Consider the following 22,583-nt stretch of genomic DNA (forward strand, 5'->3'; position numbering starts at 1 on the left):
GCTCAGGGACATGGAGATCTCTTTTGAACCTGAGACCCTTAGCTGCAAACTTCTTACGGGCAGAGGTGGGAAATGGTGAACGCATAAGCTTTTGGTGGGATATATGGACACCACTTGGCCGGTTAATCACTTTGTTTGGTGACACAGGGCCTCGTGAACTCTCGATTCCCCTATTTGCTTCAGTTGCTGATAGTTGCGATGATAATGGTTGGAGATTAAGAGGTGCACGGTCACCTGCTGCAGAGAACCTCCATATTCATCTCACGAGTATTCCATTACCGTCAACGTCGTCTACAGAGGACATCTACTACTGGGTTGTTGATGGAGAGAATTTAGAACACTACTCTGCCTCTCGCACTTGGGAGGCGATTAGAAACAGAGCTCCTCTAGTCACTTGGTCAGACAGCGTTTGGTTTAAGATGGCAACGCCTCGTCATGCCTTCCTCATGTGGATTGCACAGTATGATAGATTGCCGACTAGAGTCAGACTCGCAAGCTGGGGTCTCGGGATCTCGACAAACTGCTGTCTCTGTGATACATTGCCTGAAAACAGAGACCATCTACTCCTACGATGTGAACTCAGTCAACAGGTTTGGGTTCTAATTCTGAGAAGGCTGGGTTATACTCACTCTTGCTTCATCACTTGGACATCTTTTGTTGAGTGGCTATCTCTCAGGGATTCCACTGCTCCTAGGATACTTAAAAGGATGGTTGCTCAAGCCACTATCTATAGTATTTGGGGAGAAAGAAACAAACGTCTGCATGACGGGATCTCGTCTACTCCCCAAACGATTTACAAGCTCATTGATCGCAATATCAGAGATACAATCTTGGGGAAACAACACAGCAAGAAGAGCTTCAAAAACCTTATGCTCACTTGGCTAAGGAATGACTAGAAGTCTTCTGTTATGGGTTACACTTTGTTTTTAATCTTTTTTGCCGAAGTGCATCCCATCTAGCTTATATTATTTTGTAAAGTCTTACAAACTCTTCTCATATTTATATGAAATTCAAATCCTTGGCAAAAAAAAAAATGTTTTGACTCAACTGACTGGACCTGAAGATTGACATGGCTTGTATCAACGGTGGCTAAACGTGCAGTAGATCGTGAGGTGGCTTGGAAAAAGTTGTGCTGGAGAAGGAGAAAAAATAGAAAGTACAGAATCAGAGAACCTTTCGTAGAACCCATAATTGTCTTCCCTTTTCTTCAGGTAACAGAGTTTCAGTGAACCAAAAAGGGGTTTCAGAATTCCTTTTTAATTTATACACCGAATTTATTTGAATCTATATAATTTATAGTAGAGAAAGGAAAACTGATTTGTTTGAAAAGTACTTTCTTCAATACATATATATACACACTATTATTTTTGAAAACTGAACAACCATGCGAGTGTTGATTTTTATTTTATAGACATAAATATTTGGATTGATGATAAGATAAAGAAAATCAAATGTTCAGAATTAGAATAATAGGAATACATTTAATAAAGATCAAATATCGATGGTTATATCAGGAATGATATATTATTAAGTCATATTATAAATAATAAATAAATGATAAATTTTTTCTAGTGAGCGTCAATTTTTTTAAAAATTACACATGAATTGAGATCGTGACTTCTGTTTTAATATATAATATATTTAAATGTTTTTTTTAAATATTTCAAATATAATAATATAGTTTACATGTCGTGAAATATTTAAAACCATTGCATGTATTTCTTTCTTCTTATTATATATTTATATTATTATATTTTCATTTAGTTAAAAACAAACAAATACCTGCATGAAAAAACAAATTGATAATTATTTTGTATTTAAATTATGTTAAATTTTTAATCATCCTTTAAAACTGTATTTCATTTTAGTAATCTTTTTATGTTTCTTCATTTTACATAATATAGTATTGTATATAAAAAAGATCTAAGATATGTTTATTTTTATACATGTATTGTAGTTTGTCATCATATTATATTTTTAACATAAAAATACATGTATTGTAGTTTGAAATATTTATTGGAATTATTGGTTCAAATACAGATTAATACGATATTGAAGTTAAGATTGAGATATATAGTGTATCACTGAAAATAGGGAAATATATCGCAAAACATAAATTATATACTTATGTTAAATATTTAATACATATTTAATATTAAAAAATCACAATCCTAACTTAAAATAAATAAATTTGTATTTGTATATGACGAACATCAAAACCGCAAATGAATTTATGCTAAGAAATATTATGTAAACGACGAAATATAAATTAGCTAAAAATGTTAAAAATATATGAAATCATCAAGAAATAGGATTAAAACATTAAATAACACTAAAAGTTTGACAAATAATAAAACATAGTATTAATATAATCTAAGATAATACAGAGATAATGTTTTGTAATTTATTGTTTTTGTGTTTTTGTCCAACTATTTTTAAAATCTTATTTATATAGAATATATAATGTTTGTTGGCTATTGTTATTTTGTTGATATTTTATGGGTTGTGATTGTTTATAATCAGAACTATTCAATTTTTCAGTCTACAAATACAATTAGTGTTTGATTTCAAATTCAAGTTTCTTAATTTAATTATTACTATAGAAAAGATTTTGATCTGCGTTTATGATTGATGCCTATTTGGTCTGCGTTTACTCTCATACTCACTTTAATTAATTGATCTCACCGGAGAAAATTCTAATTCAAAACGAAATCTTTTTTTATTATTCGGATAGTTCTGTTCTGGTATATGTTTGGTTCATAATGTAACAATCTTTCTCGGTTTTAGTTGTAACGTGTAAATTTTTCAGTTTATTGTTCAAGGACTCCTAATGTTGAAATTTGTATATATTAGTGTTGTTGGATTAGCTAATCAACCGAAGATATTCGCTAAGTGGGTTATTACGGATTGAAAGAGGTTGAAAAATCATAATTAATCAATGATTTTAAAAACAACTAGCTCTTGACAAAATTCTAATAAACCAAAAGAGCAAACCAGTAGAAATCAAAACCGACATCAAAACATTTAACCTAAACCGGTAATATCAAACAAAGAAACCCTAGAAACCCAAAACCAAACCGAGTAAACTCGATAAACTTAGCCAAACGCTAACACTTTTCCGATCGCAGCTTGAATGGTTACCACGGTAATGCGATCCACCACCTACAACAACCGGATACACTCCTGCTCCTCCCCCCATAGACCTCTGTCCACTGCCACTGCCGTGTCCACCTCCACCCGAACTGCGTCCCCCTCCAGCTCCGCCGCACCTCTTAACAACGACAGCTAATTCCGCTGTTTTGTCAGCAAAAGCGACACCGTCATGTTTCGACTCAACTGACTGGACCGGAAGATTGACATGGCTCAGCGGTGGCTAAACGTGTAGTAGATCGTGAGGTGGCTTGAAAAAAGTTGTGCTGGAGAAGGAGAAAAAATAGAAGGCATAGAAGCAAAAAAGCTTTTCTCGAACTCATAACTGCCTTTGGCTTTTCTTTAGGTTTCCGAGTTCCTTCTTAATTTATACACCAAATTGTTTTGAATGTATATAACAACATATAAAGGAAATTTTCCATTTGTTAGAATATTTGGTAGGGGTATATATGACACTTTCCATTTCTCGATCGTGGAATTACCGCTCTCAGCATCTTCTCCGATTCTCAAACTCTCATAAAGCTTGTGAATTCTAGTGGAAAAAACCTAGAGATCGCTGGAATTCTCAAAACGTCTATCTGTTGTCTTCAACCTGTACATGTCTCCATCCTCAACTCGGATGCGTCTTCTCTTCACAGTATCCGGCACGTACGTGCGAGAGGAGTTCTTACAAACCTTCTTACAAACCTGCTCCCAGGTTGATCCATCTTCTGATTATCATCGTCATAGGTTAAACCTAACTCAACACCATATGCATGTGTATGCTTTTTCTTCACCCATCCGTGGCTTGATCTGCCGTCAATTGGATTCCAAAGTGGTGATTGCAAACCCTAGCACGGGACAGATGTTGACGTTACCTAGAGTCAAAACTATTAGAAGTGGTATAATATTATCCTTTTTAGGGTATGATCCAGTGAATGATTTATACAAAGTGTTGTGCATGACGATACTACAAATTCGTCAAAGACATGGATCAAAATATATGTCGGAGGACCATCAAGTTTACACTCTAGGAGGAGGTCAACGAAAATGGAGAATGATCGAATGTGAGCATCCTCATCTTCCTCCTCCTCCTTGTTTACCTGCGAAAGGTATTTGCATAGATGGGATACTATATTATTATGCTTGGATAAATAATGAAGGGGCCTTGATAAGCTTTGCTCTGATCTCTGAAGAGTTTAATGCCATTAAGTTACCTGAGGATATCCCATGCGTAGTGAACTACAATGGAAAGATATATAGCTATAGCGAGTTTGACTACCATTAACGGTGAGGTTCACATATGGGTTCTAGAAGATGCCAGTAAACAAGAATGGTCAAAAGTTTCTCTCGTTGTCCCTTCTTGGATAGATTTAGTTGGAAAGAATGGATTCAGGTTCAGGGGTACACTTAGTACTGGCGAGCTTATATTTTCACCGACCAGTTGCATTAAGCCGTTCTATTTCATCAGTTACGATCTCAAGGAAAAAAATGCCAAGAAAATTGTGGTTGAAAGAATTGGAGATCCCTATGCTTTTGTCAAATTAAGTTTATCCGTTTTGTGTTGTTTTTCATTGAAGATCTCAGACAGATAGTAGTTTTGCGTGGAACTGGCTGTTTTATATTTGGTTTTCTTATTTGATTTACATTTTGAAGATGAATATTATTAGCTTTGTGTTGGCTAGAGTTGGATCTTCATCCACATTTTGATTTATATTTGTACCTTTTTTGAATGAATGATAAATTTATTCGTATCAACTTTTTTTTACAATGATAGTCTCGTTGTTTGAAAAAATAAATAAGAATCAACTTCTATTTACTATCTCCTATATTTGTACCTTTCGTTTCGTAAAGAATGAGTTAATTGACTATTTGAAGAGGAAACAGAATGTTAATTTCCTGAAGATGTCCAGAGTTGTAGAAGAGTTAGTCAGATAGCGATACACTTGAGTTGCGTGTTCTAACAACTAACAATGTATGATCGTTTTGGTTGCCTTTTGGCCTTAGCTTTGGTCCCATTTGTTCTAGCATTTTTGTTTTTTGTTTTTCCTGCAAAACAATTGGTCTAAGGCTCTTAGCTCCTGTATAATCTAGTATACAAGATCGTTCTCACTCCAGTTATAAAACTCAATACGCAAGAGCGTTGTGATGAAAACTTAATCTAGCATATATACAACGATCGTTTTTGATAAAAATAAAAGCGACAGTTCAAGGAAAAGTGAAAAAGCATCTTGATGAAGGGTTAAGAACTTGGTTTGAGACAAGAGTTCAAGATTCTTCTACAGCTTGCAAAACTGCAAATTTTCCGTTCATTATATTTTCATGATGTACCTCGTGTTTTGAGTGAATAAATTTTACTCATTCTAAAAAAAATAAGCGAGACTCACATTCTTCAGGTATGTTAATCCTTATTACTGTAATTGTGACATCTGATAAACAATGTATTCAGTCTTTTCGTCAATTACTTTGTATATGCTTGTGGATTATATATATGCAAATATGAATTGGTTAAAGTTTTGGTTTTGTGTGAAGCTAACAAGCTTCGTTTTTTTTTAAATTTATATTTTGAGTGATAAAGAGTGTTGGCTAGACAGATCTTCATATATCATCATCAGTTGTAAAATTCAATAGTCAATACGCAAGAGGCGTTGTAATGAAAACTTACTCTTGCTTACAAGATCGTTTTTGATTAAAGTAAATTCAGTTTCCACATGAGACTCACCTTCTTAAGGCCATTTTCGCATCCAACTTTATTTTTTGCCGTGAAGATTTTAATTGCACACAGAAACAGACTTTTATGCGAATTTGTTTTTTAAGAGGTTCACCTTGGAAAATCCCAAATATTAAAAGCCACATTGCAAAGAAATACTTGAATACAAAGGGATGAATTGGAATGGCCGTGAAAAGTGAGGGACTTATTTGCAAATCTCCCAACTCCGTAAAGATATATATTAGGGTTTCGTTTTGTTTTGGTCAAAAGATATAATCATAGATCCATGAAAAGAGCTAGGAGGAAGAAGAAGATCGAGATCAATCAGCAACGTCTAACAAAGAAAGAAGATGAAAACGATCCGTTTTCGATAATTACTCTGGATCTAGTAGTAGAGATACTCCTGAAAGTTCCGACCAAATCTGTAGCCAGCCTTGTCTTGGTTTCAAAACAATGGTTATCCTTAATTCGTGGCAAAGATTTTATCAATCTGTACCTGGCCCGATCTTCACCTCGGCTTCTTTTAGTAGTCTTCGCCAATAACGAGGAAGAGCAGTTCTTACAAACCTGCTCTCAGGTTGATCCATCATCTGATAGTCATAGGTTAAACATAACTCTAGATAAGAACCAAGTGGTTGGTTTTTCTCCACCAATCCGCGGTTTGGTCTGCCGTCAAATGGATTCTAAAGTGAGGATTGCAAACCCTAGCACGGGCCAGTTCGTAACGTTACCTAGAGTCAAAACTACAAGAAAAGGTATATTATCCCTTTTTGGGTATGATCCAGTGAATGATGTATACAAAGTGTTGTGCATGACGATACTGCAAGGTCGTCAAAGACGTCAATCACAAGTTGTGTCCGAGGAGCATCAAGTGTACACTCTAGGAGGTCAACGAAAATGGAGAATGATTGAATGTAAGCATCCTCATCTTCCTCCTCCTCTTAATGTTGTCACTAAAGGGATATGCATAAATGGGATACTATATTATTACGCTTGGATAAAAAGTGAAGCATCCTTGATAAGCTTTGATCTGATATCTGAAGAGTTTAATGCCATTAAGTTACCTGAGGATATCCCATGCGTGGTGAATTACACTGGAAAGGTAGCTATAGCGAGTTGGCCTACCCGTAATGGCGAAGTTCACCTGTGGATTCTAGAAGATGCCGATAAACAAGAATGGTCAAAAGTTTCAATCGTTGTTCCTTCTTGGATAGATTTAATTGACATTCATCACGGATACAGATTCAGGGGTACACTTAGTACTGGCGAGCTTATATTTTCACCTTGGACCTTTCCCATTAACCCGTTCTATTTCATCAGTTACAATCTCAAGGAAAACATTGCCAAGAAAGTTGTGGTTAAAGTACTTGGAGAACCCGAAGCTTCTCGCACAATCTATTTTGATCATGTAGAGAGTCCTATATTCTGTCAAATGTAAGTTAATCCTTTTGGTGTTGCCTTTCTTTTTAAATTTGGTTTATATTTGGAGACGAAAAAAGTTTGTAATCTAGTATACGGGAAAGAGCAGTTCTTACAAACCTGCTCCCAGGTTGATCCATCTTCTAATGATCATCGTCATAGGTTAAACATAACTCAACACCGTATGCATGTGTATGCTTTTTCTCCACCCATACGCGGCTTGATCTGCCGTCAAATGGATTCTAAAGTGGTGATTGCAAACCCTGGCACGGGCCAGATCTTGACGTTACCTAGAGTCAAAACTATTAGAAGAGGTATATTATCCTTTTTAGGGTATGATCCAGTGAATGATCTATATAAAGTTTTGTGCATGACGGTACTAGGAGGTCATCAAAGACGTCCACAAGTTGTGTCAGAGGAGCATCAAGTGTACACTCTAGGAGGAGGCCAACAAAAATGGAGAATGATTGAATGCGAGCATCCTCATCTTCCTCCTCCTCCTTCTTATTTATCTACTAAAGGTATATGCATAAATGGGATACTATATTATTATGCTTGGATACAAAATGAAGGAGCCTTGATAAGCTTTGATCTGATCTCTGAAGAGTTTAATGCCATTAAGTTACCTGAGGATATCCAATGCGTAGTGAACTACAATGGAAAGATAGCTATAGCGAGTTTGACTACCATTAACGGTGAGGTTCACATATGGGTTCTAGAAGATGCCAGTAAACAAGAATGGTCAAAAGTTTCTCTCGTTGTCCCTTCTTGGATAGATTTAGTTGGAAAGAATGGATTCAGGTTCAGGGGTACACTTAGTACTGGCGAGCTTATATTTTCACCGACTAGTTGCATTAAGCCGTTCTATTTCATCAGTTACAATCTCAAGGAAAACAATGCTAAGAAAGTTGTGGTTGAAGGAATTGGATATCCCTATGGTTCTCTCGAAGTCTATTTTAATCATGTAGAGAGTCCTGTGTTTCTGTCAAATTAAGTTTATCCGTTTTGTGTTGTTTGTGTGGGCCTTGACTATTTTACATTTGATTTTCTTAATTGATTTACATTTTGAAGATGAATATTAGCTTTGTGTTGGCTATAGTTGGATCTTCATCCACATTTTGATTTTATATTTGTACCTTTCGTTTCGTAAAGAATAAGTTATTGACAATTTGAAGAGGATACCTGAAGATGTCCAGAGTTGTAGAAGAGTCAGATAGCGGTACACTTGACTTGCGTGTTCAAACAACTAACAATGTATGATCGTTTTGGTTGCCTTTTGACCTTTGCTTTGTTCCCATTTGTTCTAGCATTTTTGTTTTTTTTTTCTCTGCGAAACAATTGGTCTTAGCTCCTGTATAATCTAGTATACAAGATCGTTCTCACTCCAGTTGTAAAACTCAACTAGATTCTGACCCGCACATTCGTGCGGATATTTTTTATTTTATAAATATATAATTTTGCTATTATTATAAATGTTTAAAATGTATAGTTTCTATATTAGTGGTATATATTGTGTGACACGGTTTTCTTTAAATTATATAGCTTTATTATTTTAATATTGTATACATGGTAGCATATATCCTATTATTTTTGTAAATTTTATGATATATGATATTTTGGATGTTATGATATTAAGTTTTTTAAATTAAATTAAGGCATCAAAATATTAGATTATTTTAATTTTTACAACATAGCTTGTTTTTCATTTTCTGTTGTGCGGGATGATTTATATTTATAGTTGATGTTGTTAAATTATGATTTTATGATTCTATGATATTTTATAAAATTTGGTTCGCGTCAGATTTTTTTTTTTTCAATTTGGTTCCAGTTCAATTGTAGGTTTTGGTTTTTGGTTCAAGAAATATAGTATAATTGGTTATTTATGAATTTGAGTTTGGTTTAAGTTTTGTTATTTTGGTATTTAGTTTGATTCAAATAATAATATTAGGAACCCGATAAAATCTCGAGTTCGAGCACGTGAATCTGGATAGGATATGATTTTTTTATTTTAATTCTGATTTAGGTAGCTATATTTTCGATTAAATTTCTGACTTTTGTTTTGCGTTACTGAATGTCTTTCTATTTTAAATCCGTTTAGAAAATCGGTATATCTCAAAGTTATATATCATATCAAATATACCAATATCATTTTGAAATAATAAATATTTTTAGTCGAAATAAGGAATAGATATGTAACCTGCATTTCAGCATTTTGAATACAATTATAGTTTTCATATTTAGTTTATATTATAAGCAGTTCAAGTAGTGTTACCATTCCCTAAAGTTTTTCAAATGCATTTACCATCTCCAACACATTTGGTTCATTTTCATGTTCCTTGATTGTGTACCTCACAACCTGCCATAAGAGCTAAGTCAAATCTCTCACCTTATGTCCCCAAGTTTGTTAAATTTTGTGTGTGTTTGAGGTTTGAGAGACTTAAGAGTATGTATATCTATATTTAACTGAGTTTTGAAATTTCATTGTTGAATCAGTTTCCTCCCTAATACATACAACCTCCTTATCAATGATTTGAAAATCTTTTTTAGTTTGTGAACAAAAATGTTGTTTCTTTCTACTCATAAGTACATGTTCCTCCTCTCCGTTCAAACCATCAAATTGTTCTACCAGCCTGATCACATACATATATAATAAAATAATAATAAAGGAATATGTACATATAAATATAATATATATGCAGCAAGGATACTCTCTTTGCACACATACCCAGCAAATACATATATTCAAGCATGTGAAATTTTCACCAGCTACTTTTACATCAAATCCCTTTCAGGCACTTCCTCTAAGCTCCGTGTTAGAGAGATAGCAAAGACAGATCAACAAAGTTACACTACCCTGAGCCTTTCGTTTCTTTTGGAAATTCACGTAATGATCAAAACACCTCACACCAGTCTCATAATTTCAGTAGCTGTCTATGCTCATCAGTCTCCTTCGCATAGTAATTATATCCATCTGTTGATGTTACTGCTCAAAAACAGACTAATGCTGAATGCTCATTAGTTTCCTTTATTTTCATGAACATCTCTCAGTTTTAAAGTGGCGCTTTGAGGGACAAAAGAGTACACTTTTTTAGTTGTAGGCGAGTTGTTAAGTAAAGCAGCACAATTAGTAGGTTGGAACAGTATTGTATACTTCCTTGCAGTTCTATTGGCTTCTCCAAAAGACATATCAAGCATGAAAGCACGAACATACATATTAGCACATATATTATAGGATATAAAAACAGTTGGATTCCTGCAACAAATCAACTTTGAACATAAAAAGTTGAAGTCTTTAACTCTAATAATTATTGGATTTTCAACTACAATTCAGAATAGCATCCTCAGCACTCATAACGAAGCAACAAAACTCACAAACATAACAGATATAAACTTGACAACTAAAACTTTGTAATGACCCATTACTTGAAAACGTAAGCAACTTGATCCAAGTTAAATTCTAATTCCAATTTAGATCGAAAATAACATGAATCACATGAAAGGTTTGACGGATGAATCATCAATCAGGTTCTGACGTTACTTGAATCATCAATTAGGTTATTTTCACTGTTCTTCAAAGTTAGAAACGACGACAATTTTTTTGGAGAATCTTGTTTAATTTAATAGGTTTAGTTGTGAACTAATTGGTTTAATTTAATTAAATTGGTCAACATATATAAGATTGTAAACATGAAATTTATATTAAGTCACAACATGTTTAATAGGTCCAAATTTAAAACATGCCACAGTAATTTCAAATAGGACCCTAAATTAATAGATTAGATACGCAAGAGCGTTGTGATGAAAACTTGATCTAGCATATATACAAGATCGTTTTTAATAATAAAAGTGACAGTTCAAGGAAAAGGGAAAAAACATCTTGATGAAGGGTTAGGAACTTGCTTTGGGACAAGAGATTCTTCTACAGCATGCAAAATGCAAATTTTCCATTTATTATATTTTCATTCTTTTGATTCTTTAGCTAATCAAGTAATCAACAATAGCTGTGACAAAAAAAAAGTAATCAACAATAGATGCACATGATGTACCTCATGCTTTGATTGAATAAATTTCACTCATTCTAAAATAAAGTGGCTACACTCACCTTCTTCAGGACATTTTAGTCTCTGCCAAAACCATAGGCAGATTTTGAAATTTTCCATTGCATGACTTTCTGGATTGTTGTGACGAAACTGACAATTTTCTTATAAAAAGTTTCACTTTGCAACCAACGCGTGTTGGCCTAGTGGTAAAGGAACTCTGACTGGAGTGCCTGCCCTGGGTTCGATCCGCGTTGGCCACGAGAGAATTTACATGGGCTTCTCTCGCCTTCCAGACCACTTCGCGTAACCAGGGGCCCTTAAGTGGAGGCTTAAAAATTCCTGTAATGGCATGGACATAAGCCTGGTGGGCTAGTCGATCACGCTTAGTGGTCGGATACTGGGTTATCAAAAAAAAAAAGTTTCACTTTGCAAATTCCTAACTATTAAACCCCACATTGCAAAGAAGTACTTGAATACAAAGGGATACTGGAATGGCCGTGAAAAGTGAGGGTTTTATTTGCAAAGTCTCTCAAAGACATTAGGGTTTTGTTTTGTTTTGGCAAAGATATTAGTGTTGTTACTAGTGAATTTTTTTTCAAAAAGGAACAAGACACAGAACCATGAAAAGAGCCAAGAGGAAAGAGACGACCAGGACCAATCAACAATGTCTTACGAAGAAAGAAGATGAAAACAATCAGTCTTCCATTGTTCCTATGGATCTCATAATAGAGATACTCCTCAAAGTTCCGACCGAATCCATAGCCCGGTTTGTCTTAGTTTCAAAACAATGGTCATCTATAATCCGAGGCAAAGAGTTCACAAATCTGTACATAGCTCGATCTTCCACTAGGATGCGTCTTCTTTTCACAGTCCAGATGCTTGAAGAGCAGTTCCTACAATCCTGCTCCCAAAATGATCCATCTTCTGATCGTCATAGGCTAAACATAACTCCATATAATCATGTGTTTGCTTATTCACCACCCATCCGCGGCTTGATCTGCCGTCCAATGGATTTGAAAGTCCTGGTTGCTAACCCTAGCACGGGCCAGCTCTTCACGTTACCTAGAGTCAAAACTAATAGAAGAGGTGTATTATCTTTCTTAGGGTATGATCCAGTGAATGATGTATACAAAGTGTTGTGCATGACTGTACTACGAGTTCATCAAGAACGAGGATCACGAGTTGTATCTGAAGAGCATCAAGTGTACACTCTAGGAGTAGGTCAACGAAAATGGAGAATGGTTGAATGTAAGCATCCACATCTTCCTCCTACTCGTACTAATTTACCTACTAAAGGGCTATGCATAAATGGGATACTGTACTATTATGCTTGGATACAAAATGAAGGAGCCTTGATAAGCTTCGATCTGATATCTGAAGAGTTTAACGTCATTAAGTTACCTGTGGATAACCCTTGCATAGTGAACTACACTGGAAAGTTAGCTATAGCGGGTGGAATTAATAATGACGGTGCACTTGACCTGTGGGTTCTTGAAGATGCCAGCAAGCAAGAATGGTTCAAAGTTTCAATCGTTGTTCCTTCTTGGAGAGATTTAGCTGGAACTAATATTGGATATTTCAGGTTCAGGGGTACACTTAGTACCGGTGAACTTATGTTTTCAACGCCCAGTTGCGTTAACTACTATTTCATTAGTTACAATCCTAAAGAAAACAATGCCAAGAAAGTTGTGGTTGAAGGTATTGGAGATCCCTATAATTATCTTGAAGTATATTTTGATCATGTAGACAGTCCTATGTTTCTGTCATTGTAAGTTAATCCTCTTGTGTTGCTTTTCATTTGAAGATCTCGGACAAATAGTAGTTAATTATGTGTGGACCTGGCTGTTTTTTTTAATTTTATTTACATTTTGAAGAGGGGAAATAGTTTTTGTGTTGTCAAGGATATTAACCCGTTGATAAAAGTAATCTTCTCATCACTTTTTTTTTTGTTCAAGGCCCAATGTCCCATGCAAGTAAGATCTCTAGTAGTCTATGAAATGCTTATGATTATGATCAAAAGTAAGTAAGCAAGTTATTGCTTTTTAAGCTTTGTGTTATAAATAAAATAATGTGTCTGTGTCTGTGTATATGACTATATGTTTCCACATTGATTCAGATCTCATCTTTCAGCCATGGAAGCCTCATTTAATATATTTTCATTTGCAATATAAAGAAGCTATCAACCGTATATAATATATTGCTATACATCTATATAAGAAAAGAAAAGGGCTGAAGCCAGACTGTTGATGCTTGTTGGTACTGCCACAGAAACCGAGTTCCAAGTGCTCTTGTAACTCATGCCAAGTGGGATATACAATTTTAACGTTGCTTTCACTCGGAGTCAAAAATTTGGAGCCAGTTATGCATCTAGCGTTGAACGTTCAGAGAAGAGATTGGTGTATTTAGTACAAAACAAGCAGTCAGGGGGTATTTAGTACAACTAATGTAATGGGAGTATGTTTTGTAATAATTAATATAGTGCGAGGGTGTAAAATTCAAAATTTATTGAAAGTAAAAAAATAAAAAAAAATCACCTCTGGAATCTTCTTAAAAACCTAGAAAGCCTACGAGCTTCTTCAGATTCCTCCTGATAAATCAGACACGAACTCTCGTTTCGCCGAACGAACAGAACTAACTCCGACACAACAAACCCACTTTCAAAGTTTCGTTATTCCATCCGAAAAGTAAGCTTAGTTGTCTAACATGGCTCCTGATGCTTCTACTGCTCTTGCAGGTCTGCTCTCTCTCTCTCTTCCTTCTTCTATATGTTAGAAAGATGTATCAATCTCTTAACTTTGAATGCATAGAGAGTCCTTGATGGGTTTTGATACTTGTCTTTAGTTGAATTGATCTGATGAATAAAGTTCACTTATTTAAACTGGCTCTGTTCTGGTATTGAAGAGTGTATAAGTCTTTAAGTCTCTAAATTTTTGTTCTTTGATTTGTTACTTCAGCGAGGGAGAAAGTTCAGCAGTTCCTGAATGCAGCTATTACTGGAAACCTTGAGTTCCTTAAGAGTGAGTTCGTTAATCACATTAATGCCTTTATGTTATGTTTCATCTGTTTGGGCTCTGATGTAACTTCTTCAAGCAGATGTTGCTAAGCAGCTTGATGAAGAAGGAAAAGGCTTGAAGGAAACTGTGGAGAGTGTCAAAGACGCTAACAAACGTGGTGCGCTTCACTTCGCCGCGAGGGAAGGCCAAACTGAGATATGCAGATATCTCCTTGAAGAGCTGAAACTTGACGCCGACACAAAAGATGAAGCTGGTTCGTTGTTTCCTTCTCTGTTTTGTCACTGCTTTGAAAGTTTGATCTGTGAGATTGTGTGATGAGATTGTGATGATGTTGGCAGGGGATACTCCACTTGTTCATGCTGCGAGGCAAGGACAGATTGATACGGCTAAGTATCTTTTAGACCACGGAGCGGATCCTAATATCGCTAGTGAGCTAGGCGCTACTGCATTGCATCATGCAGCTGGGACAGGTTTGGTTTGTTGATTACTCCTTTGTTTTAGTTTCCTTTCACTTTCTCAGGCCATGAAGTGTTGTGTGTTTTGCTTATCATTAGGTGAAATCGAGTTGCTGAAGGAACTGCTTTCTAGAGGTGTTCCGGTTGATTCTCAAAGCGAGTCTGGCACGCCGTTAATATGGGCTGCTGGCCATGACCAGAAAGATGCAGTACAAGTCTTGTTACAACACAATGCTAATGTAAACTTATGTGTATATCTTTAGTTTTAGTTTCCATCTAAACCGTATTGGTCAATGAAACCTTAAAGTTTGTTTGGTTTTAATGACTTTTGCAGCCTAACGCTGAGACTGAAGATAATGTCACACCACTGTTATCTGCAGTGGCAGCTGGTTCTGTTACTTGCTTAGAGCTCTTGGTCAAGGTTTGAGATGTTCCTAACTCGTAGTGTTGTCTAGTTTCGGTTGTTATACATCTCATATTGTTAATTACAGGCAGGTGCCAAAGCTAATGTGTTTGCTGGTGGTGCAACTCCGTTGCACATTGCTGCTGATGTTGGAGATCTTGAGTTAATCAACTGCTTACTTAAAGCTGGAGCTGATCCTAATCAGAAAGACGAGGAAGGCAACAGGCCATTAGAAGTTGCAGCTTTAAGAGAGAACAGAAAGATTGTTGAGACTCTCTTCCCCTTGACGACAAAACTTGAATCTGTTTCAGATTGGTCTGTAGATGGAGTTCTCTCTCACACGGAATCAAACAAAGAACAAGAGGAGGACAAATCTGGAGAGAGTGGGATCAAGAAAGACAACCTTCCTGAGGTCTCTCCAGAAGCAAAGGCTAAAGCAGCAGAAGCTAAAGCAAGAGGACAAGACGCTTTCCACAGAAAGGATTACCAGATGGCCATTGACGCCTACACACAAGTATATATCAGAACCACTTTTCTGAGTCCTTTATTTTAAAGTGCATTTTATGTGATTTTTGTGGCGTTTTTTTTTCTTTGAAACCAAGGCTATTGATTTTGACCCTACGGATCATACTTTGTTCTCAAACCGAAGCATCTGCTGGTTGCGGTTAGGACAAGCTGAGCATGCCTTATCTGATGCGAAAGCATGCAGAGAACTAAAACCTGATTGGCCTAAAGCTTGTTTCAGAGAAGGCGCTGCTCTTCGTTTGCTACAGGTAAATTAAAAAAAAAAGCCTTTAGTTTTTTGAACGTTGAGACAGTATAGTTTCACTGAGTTATATCAAATGAATCTTGCAGCGGTTTGATGAGGCAGCCAATGCTTTTTACGAGGGAGTGTTGCTAAGCCCTGAAAGCAAAGAGCTCATTGATGCTTTCAGGTTTGTTTTGAAAACCATTATATGATGTTTTGACTTTTTAACCGGTTTTGTATCAGTTTATAACTTATTTGTGTGTGTTTTTTCTCTCTTTGTTCTACAGAGAAGCTGTAGATGCTGGAAGGAAGTTTCATGGCAAGGACAAGATTACAGACAAATCATAAGATGTTCAAGAGATGTGTCTATTTTAGTATCTGTGTGAAGTTTTTATTTGCTTCTTACCTTGGTGATTTGGTCTCTTCCTTAAGCAGTTGTCTATTTTTTTTTACTTAAATGTACTAAAAACTTCAGGAACGAAGTTTTGTTTGTGCTTGGATTTGGTTTAAGGTTATAAATTTACAAACAAGTTAATGCATGTTTTTGGTGTATTAATCAATAGTAAGACCAAATTTATCAAGAAATGACATGAATAGATTTAAACAAATACTATCATCGTTGTCATCACCCTATTGTTTGTTTGAGACAATTGATTATGGATGACAGCGTAAAGCATCAAATAATGGAGCATGCATATATTAAAGACATTGTTAATTTTATTTTGTAATTCATTGCAAATATTGTTCCCCAACAAGTCTACATTGTCCACATGCTCTGGCCCGTTCCACTGTCACACATTACCTTGATCTATTTAATGTTTTTTCATAAATGTTTCAACGAAGACATACCCAAAAATTAGAGTAAAATGTAATACAGTATTCAAGAACATTGATATGACTGAAAATGGGTTATTTGTTAGTGTTTACTCTACGTATTTGTAATGATACTATAAATTAATTAGGTGAATGTAGAAACTAAGTACTCATTTGGAAATTAACTAATTAAAAATAAATCTTAAGATCAACGTATAATTTACTGTATTGATTGTTATAAAAATGTATGGGTGGATGATCCAAGATATGTAAACACTAACTGTGTAGTAGCCAAAATTATACACACGAAAAAATTGGAGAAACTTTTTTTTTTTACGATCATTAACTTTTTCATGTCATTTAACGATCTAACTTATTAAAATAAATAAACATATACAGTAGAAAGATAAATAAAAATGGCCAGAATGAAATAAAGCATATATTGCAGAAAAAAAACAAATAATGAAATACACTAGGGTATATGATGTCTTAGTATCACGTAAATGTAACACATTCGATGTCTTAGGGTTTATATACCATATAGACAATACAATAATGCACAAAAACAAAAGTTGTCCAAAAACGGAAATATATAGATGCAACCTAATAAAATATACATATTTATATATGTATTATATAAGATGATACATAACAAAAAAGGGTTAAATTTAAAAATGTAGTTCATCAAAATATTATTTTATACGCAAACTCTCTGCTCGGAACGGTAACTCGAGCCGGTTTGGCTTTTCTCTGTTTGAGATATCCAACCGGATCTAACCGGTCTTTGTTGCCTTTTTGGGGCAATCACTCAGCTTCTGTTCTTGCATTTTTCTAAAGCCCTTGGAGCTGCAATCAATAGAAACTAGATTAACAAACAAAAATGCACATCTTATGGTATATATAGTAAATTTTGGATTAAGAATACTAACCAAGTCCTTTTGCTTCTGACCCCTTCATAATTCTTATGCGTTTGCATGAATCAACAAACATCCTAAAAATAGCCCAAACAAAACGTAATTAATATTTGTCTATAGCTGCAACATAAATTAATAAATTATGTAAATATAAATTAATTAATACTCACTCCCATGGTACATCTCCTACAAGCATCCAGTCTCCATCTTTATCTTCATAAGTTGGAACGTAATCTGATCCGTTCAAAATATCGATTAATTTACTCTCATTCATAAAATCTTTCATTCCCTGTGGTCCATAATTGCCTGTAAAGAAAGTTTACAATATAGTATTAAATAAAGAATTGAAGACATTTTATAGGGGATTGTGTTTTAAATAGTATTTACCTATGGTAAAAGAGCTGAACATTTTGCTTAAGGCGTCGGAGAGATCTTGGTAAGTTTTGTAGAGTTTCAAATCAATTTTTCTTAGGTACGGTGCACCGTCCATGCTAACCTTCACGTAAGCTGCGGTAGCACAAGCGGAGGCAGAGGAGGTAACTCCGCTGCTTCCGGAAGTCTTTTCCTCTGCTTGGATGGTATCTCCGGTGGTTGGCTTTTGGCATGACATCACGTTCTTCCGGAAAGATCGTACCGGCGGCCATCCCACAACTTGTGCCCTGAAATTCCACAATTTTAGTAAATTGTTAATTTCAGTTATATTAATCAATGTGTTTTATATAGTTGCTTCACACGTGTTAGATGCTAGGTGGATCTAGTCGTCAGTATCAGTTTAACTTTTTATCTTTTTCTCAAGTATATAAAGTAAAGATTCCTTATGTTTTGTATTTTTCTTAATTCTTCCCGACCAAAAACCTAAACATGCACTCACATCCTAGCTAGGGAAGGTTATTTACAAATCAAATATAAATAAACCTTCGCAAAGCTATTGAAAACATGGAGCAAAACTAAAGAAAAGAGATGAAAAATCACAACCATATGAGCTTTTTTTCTGGCATAATGTTACTCTAATTAGCTTACTCATTCAGCGTGTGTTAAAGCCTATGTTTCCATCTCTAGCTAAACCATGACCGGATCGTATCATCTAATTTTACAGAGTCTATCCACAAATAATCTAATTATCTCAACCCATATAAGTAAAGAGTCGCCAATATATATAAAGTAAATTAACATAAATAGAAATATAGATTAAAATTAGTTTCTTACTTGGCCGGTGGTTTTAAGACCTTCTCCTTCATATTCTCTAAATCAACTTCGGAAACTGAATCCACAGCCGTCGATGAAAGGTTCAACTTGAGATCAACAGTCTCAGAAAATCCTCTTTTCCCATTATTCTTCACAGTCATGGCTCCTCCGTGATTCTCACCCGGCAGCCCTAACCTCAGCTCCGTTGCCTCAAAGTTAATCATCTTACTTAATAAGGATTAGCAACACGTACTATATTAGGTAACCAGAAAACGAATTGGAGACTAAAGATTGTTCTGCTTCTAGGGTTTTAGTTCTTTTTGGAACTAAAACGTTTGAAGGGAGAGAGAAGATTATGAAATGTGTTGAAACTACGAGGGGATACATATTGGATCGTGTGTGGTATAAAATATATATCGAAATTATCAAGCTAATGATTATGTTTTGAACGGTTGTGATGCTGCCACGTAAATGCTGGGATTGGTTGGACCTTCAAGGTAGTTGTCGGGAGAAGATGGTGTCACGAGTGGCGTCATTTTTCTCAGAATAATTGCGGCCAAGCTAGTCGGCAAAGGCCATGTTGGCACAGTTTTTCCTTGTCCCGTATATATCTTTTTTTTTGAAACTAAACTCCCGTATATATCCATCAAAAGAAAAAACAAGTAATAGAATTATTATGTATTCAACGTTAAATACGAGTTAATTTTAGCTTTTTATCACTACTAGAAATTGTATTTCTCTGGTTTTTAGTACTTTTGGTCAACATGGGTTTTAGTACTTTAATCAAACAGTTTTAAATTTTCAGGACTACGGCTGTATAGAATTTCATCTACGTTAATACTCCTTCCATTTCGTTTTATTTATCGTTCTAAACTTATGTACACATATTAATAAAACATGTGATTTTATATATTTCCAAGATAAAAACACAATTACATATACATCTAACCACATTTCAACCAATAGAAAAATAGACTGAAGAATCTTATTAATAAATTTTGTATTGAAATTCTAAAACGACACTTATTTTGAAACGAAAATTTTTTTCCAGAACGACATTTAATGTGAAAACGGAGGGAGTATCTATTTTACTAATTAACTGACTTTCCTATGTTTTTGACCCAATTAGCTCTAACTACAATACAGAAGAAAATAAAACCAATAATATTAACAAAAGAGTGTTCTGTCGGAAATTAACTAAAATGGAACAAAATGACAGCTAAGACGATATGGGACCCACATATAGGATATAAATAGAAAGCTGTCAGCTTCAAACATGTGTTTTGATTCAATGGATTCGGTGTCCTTCTTGTAGGACCCGCCATTCCCAAAGGTTTTCAATTGATTGTAGGATTCGTTATTTTACAGTGTTTGATAAATATTTTCATTAAATTTTACTTATTTAGATATAAAAAATGATTGAAATATATAAAACTTAAATGTAAAATAAACGAAAGTCTTGTCTGCCATAGCGTTTTCGTACTATACTTCTCACATGTGCCTGTCTTGTTTGTCAAATTATGGATTGTGTAAACTCAAAAGAAAATAGCGGTTAATTAACATTCCTTTGATCGTTGATTAGTATATATATAATATAAAGTTGGGATTAATATATATATAATGATGTATTAAAAATGAGTAACTCGACGGTGTATTAAGTGGAGCGTTGTACGACATAGCAAATTAAAAGCAATGTGATTATAGAGCATCTATTCTATGCATGAACCCGTAGAAATAATCAACATTTTACGAACGAGCACAATAATATTAGCGTAAATAAAAAAATAAATGTCTCACTTGCAAATTATAAAGTTATAATATCAATGATCGTCCAACAATCAACATCATTTATTGCTAAACATCATCATGCCCATGTATGATTACGATGGAAGAATCTGACCTAATAAATTGTATGTCAAGTTGACAACGAATTCATCTCGATCTACATTACCAGAATATAATATTTGTATATAAACAATATAATAAGAAAAATCGAATCAACAAAGACCGCTACTGTTTATTTATCCCTTGTATACATCCCCTCTATAAATGTGAGGTCGAGGAAATAAATGGGACTCTATAAAGACAGAGACGCACCCTCGTGTTGGCTGGGGCCATTGAAAATCATGTCTTGTGTTTCACTGTCCAATAACATTACAAATTCAGACGTGTGTAGTGTTCCTACTAAAATGCCTGAATGGAAAAAAAAATGCCTGAATGAATATGGATAATGAATATGGCCTTCGATCAGGCCTGATCGCCTTAAGGTTAAGGCCCCTTAACAGTGGTCGTTTTTCACTCCCTTAGTGCCTACATGGGCCGTTGATTAAAGATTTTTTTTGTATTTGGTGAGACATTGAGGAGATGATCTCAAATAGTAATGCCCAACTCATCGATTGTAGTTTCACTTAGTACATCGCCTCCTTAACATGCCAAGAGCAGTCACTAGGTTAAGTCTCTGACCTATTTATTTAACGTGAAAATATATGTAACTGGAAATAATGTTTATTCAGCTTAGAATTCGTTTCGCACTGGTAACAATAGACAATGGAAAGTTTTAAGTCCATTCCAATTTTTTAAAAAAACTTGAAAAAGTAAGTGAAGAAGAAAAGAAACCAGTAACAGAAGACTAGAAACCAAAGTGAAAACAATCATATTATCATTATAACCCCTTTTGGTTTGCTCAGTGATCTTCAATCTTTTTCAAACCTTCATTATCAGTAGTCTCCACCCTGTAAGTAAAGGTATAGAAAGAGCTAAGCGCCTAAGCTGAACAGTCTCTTCAGGTAGTAAACAAAAGTTTTTTTTTGAGAGACTTACGTTGAACCGTAGAGAGCGATCTTTCTGGACCTTTGTGACCTCAGAACCTGATTGGTTGTCTTCAATGAAGATCGTCAAGCTTTGAATTACATATACATAAAACAGGTTAGGTTACTTCGACCTTGTGATTTTGCTGAGTAAGTATTATAAAACAAAGAACATGATAAAAAAAAAAGCCTTACTACGAACGTTCTGAAACTTTACATATTTAAGGACCACTGGTTTTCCCTGCAAATGGATTTGAACAGAAAGGTCTCAATCAAAATAGATAGATCATTCACTATATGAATAAAGTTAGATTTCAAAAAATGTCTTTATACCTGAGGTTTTCTTCAGTTAGTTCAGCGGTGTCACTTGGAGGAAAATCATTTGACATTGCTGTATTAAAGAGTTTTAAGTTAATAAACTTTGAAAATCATCGAGTTTGATAACGAATAAGATAACATTCACATTACCTGAAGCACATGTGCTCTTTGTTTGAGAAAAACTTCACTGTTTTAGGACCTGAAAAGTCAAAAGTTAATCTCAACGACACAGTTAACCAACACAAGGCAGGACTAAAATCACAATAACCTATATCACATTCATAATATAAAAAGCATTTACCATCGTCTTCAGGGCCTTTGATAGCAAAGGAATGTAGTTTGATAACTTGGTTTGAAAGGACATATAGATTAGGAGTTGTCATCAGCATCACTCTCTAAGTTCAAACCTGCATCTTCTCTATACCCTACACCAAACCAACAACTAAATCAATCTTCATGCTCATAAAAAAAAACAGCAGGGCAAAGATCAAACAATGTCAAAACTATAATAGTTTTATTTTATTTATACAAAACTCGGTTTCTAACTCAAATCATCTTATTACAAGTATTCACGCGAACAAAAAAAAAAGTTGGTAATAGAGACAGAGAAACTAGTTAATAATAAACT

At 34.8% G+C, this 22,583-nt stretch overlaps 4 protein-coding genes and 2 pseudogenes across 4 annotated transcripts; 4 read left to right on the forward strand and 2 right to left on the reverse strand.

The window, feature by feature from the left end:
- The first annotated feature begins 3,655 nt into the window (after nt 1–3,655).
- LOC130496880 (F-box/kelch-repeat protein At3g04660-like) lies at nt 3,656–4,724 on the forward strand (annotated as a pseudogene).
- A 1,664-nt stretch (nt 4,725–6,388) lies between these two features.
- LOC108807501 (F-box/kelch-repeat protein At3g04660-like) lies at nt 6,389–8,276 on the forward strand. Its single transcript, XM_056988185.1, has 3 exons — nt 6,389–7,273; nt 7,421–7,572; nt 7,642–8,276. The coding sequence occupies exons 1-3, from the start codon at nt 6,516–6,518 to the stop codon at nt 8,250–8,252; spliced, it is 1,521 nt and encodes a 506-aa protein (XP_056844165.1). The 5' UTR covers nt 6,389–6,515; the 3' UTR covers nt 8,253–8,276.
- A 3,635-nt stretch (nt 8,277–11,911) lies between these two features.
- On the forward strand, nt 11,912–13,081 carry LOC108807502 (F-box/kelch-repeat protein At3g04660-like). The gene has a single exon (XM_018579789.2). The coding sequence runs from the start codon at nt 11,919–11,921 to the stop codon at nt 13,068–13,070; it is 1,152 nt and encodes a 383-aa protein (XP_018435291.1). The 5' UTR covers nt 11,912–11,918; the 3' UTR covers nt 13,071–13,081.
- A 790-nt stretch (nt 13,082–13,871) lies between these two features.
- Nucleotides 13,872–16,457, forward strand: LOC108806836 (uncharacterized). Its single transcript, XM_018579037.2, has 10 exons — nt 13,872–14,032; nt 14,253–14,315; nt 14,392–14,565; nt 14,651–14,782; nt 14,867–15,006; nt 15,102–15,188; nt 15,259–15,684; nt 15,773–15,943; nt 16,026–16,105; nt 16,206–16,457. The coding sequence occupies exons 1-10, from the start codon at nt 14,002–14,004 to the stop codon at nt 16,264–16,266; spliced, it is 1,365 nt and encodes a 454-aa protein (XP_018434539.2). The 5' UTR covers nt 13,872–14,001; the 3' UTR covers nt 16,267–16,457.
- Nucleotides 16,458–17,157: 700 nt separating this feature from the next.
- On the reverse strand, nt 17,158–19,221 carry LOC130496778 (auxin-responsive protein IAA16-like). Its single transcript, XM_056989224.1, has 5 exons — nt 18,852–19,221; nt 18,033–18,304; nt 17,816–17,951; nt 17,661–17,722; nt 17,158–17,577 (listed from the first exon to the last, which is right to left on the reverse strand). Exons 1-5 carry the CDS (start codon nt 19,052–19,054, stop codon nt 17,540–17,542), a joined length of 711 nt encoding a protein of 236 aa, XP_056845204.1. The 5' UTR covers nt 19,055–19,221; the 3' UTR covers nt 17,158–17,539.
- A 2,098-nt stretch (nt 19,222–21,319) lies between these two features.
- Nucleotides 21,320–22,583, reverse strand: part of LOC130496881 (uncharacterized) — a 2,665-nt pseudogene continuing 1,401 nt past the window's right edge.

Source organism: Raphanus sativus, chromosome 6 (assembly GCF_000801105.2).
Source record: "Raphanus sativus cultivar WK10039 chromosome 6, ASM80110v3, whole genome shotgun sequence".
In the NCBI taxonomy this organism is placed as follows: Eukaryota; Viridiplantae; Streptophyta; class Magnoliopsida; order Brassicales; family Brassicaceae; genus Raphanus; species Raphanus sativus.

What these genes read in the sequence shown, in the direction of transcription:
- LOC108806836 (XM_018579037.2), top strand. Translation starts at nt 14,002, where the DNA reads ATGGCTCCTGATGCTTCTACTGCTCTTGCAG. An exon ending in CGACACAAAAGATGAAGCTG is followed by an intron (nt 14,566 to 14,650) that starts GTTCGTTGTTTC and finishes TGATGTTGGCAG; the next exon opens with GGGATACTCCACTTGTTCAT. An exon ending in CCATTGACGCCTACACACAA is followed by an intron (nt 15,685 to 15,772) that starts GTATATATCAGA and finishes TTTGAAACCAAG; the next exon opens with GCTATTGATTTTGACCCTAC.
- LOC108807501 (XM_056988185.1), top strand. Translation starts at nt 6,516, where the DNA reads ATGGATTCTAAAGTGAGGATTGCAAACCCTAGCACGGGCCAGTTCGTA. An exon ending in AGTCCTATATTCTGTCAAAT is followed by an intron (nt 7,274 to 7,420) that starts GTAAGTTAATCC and finishes TCATCGTCATAG; the next exon opens with GTTAAACATAACTCAACACC. An exon ending in AGTCAAAACTATTAGAAGAG is followed by an intron (nt 7,573 to 7,641) that starts GTATATTATCCT and finishes TGACGGTACTAG; the next exon opens with GAGGTCATCAAAGACGTCCA.
- LOC130496778 (XM_056989224.1), bottom strand. Translation starts at nt 19,054, where the DNA reads ATGATTAACTTTGAGGCAACGGAGCTGAGGTTAGGGCTGCCGGGTGAG. An exon ending in GTAGGAGATGTACCATGGGA is followed by an intron (nt 17,723 to 17,815) that starts GTGAGTATTAAT and finishes GGCTATTTTTAG; the next exon opens with GATGTTTGTTGATTCATGCA. An exon ending in GTCAGAAGCAAAAGGACTTG is followed by an intron (nt 17,578 to 17,660) that starts GTTAGTATTCTT and finishes TATTGATTGCAG; the next exon opens with CTCCAAGGGCTTTAGAAAAA.
- LOC108807502 (XM_018579789.2), top strand. Translation starts at nt 11,919, where the DNA reads ATGAAAAGAGCCAAGAGGAAAGAGACGACCAGGACCAATCAACAATGT.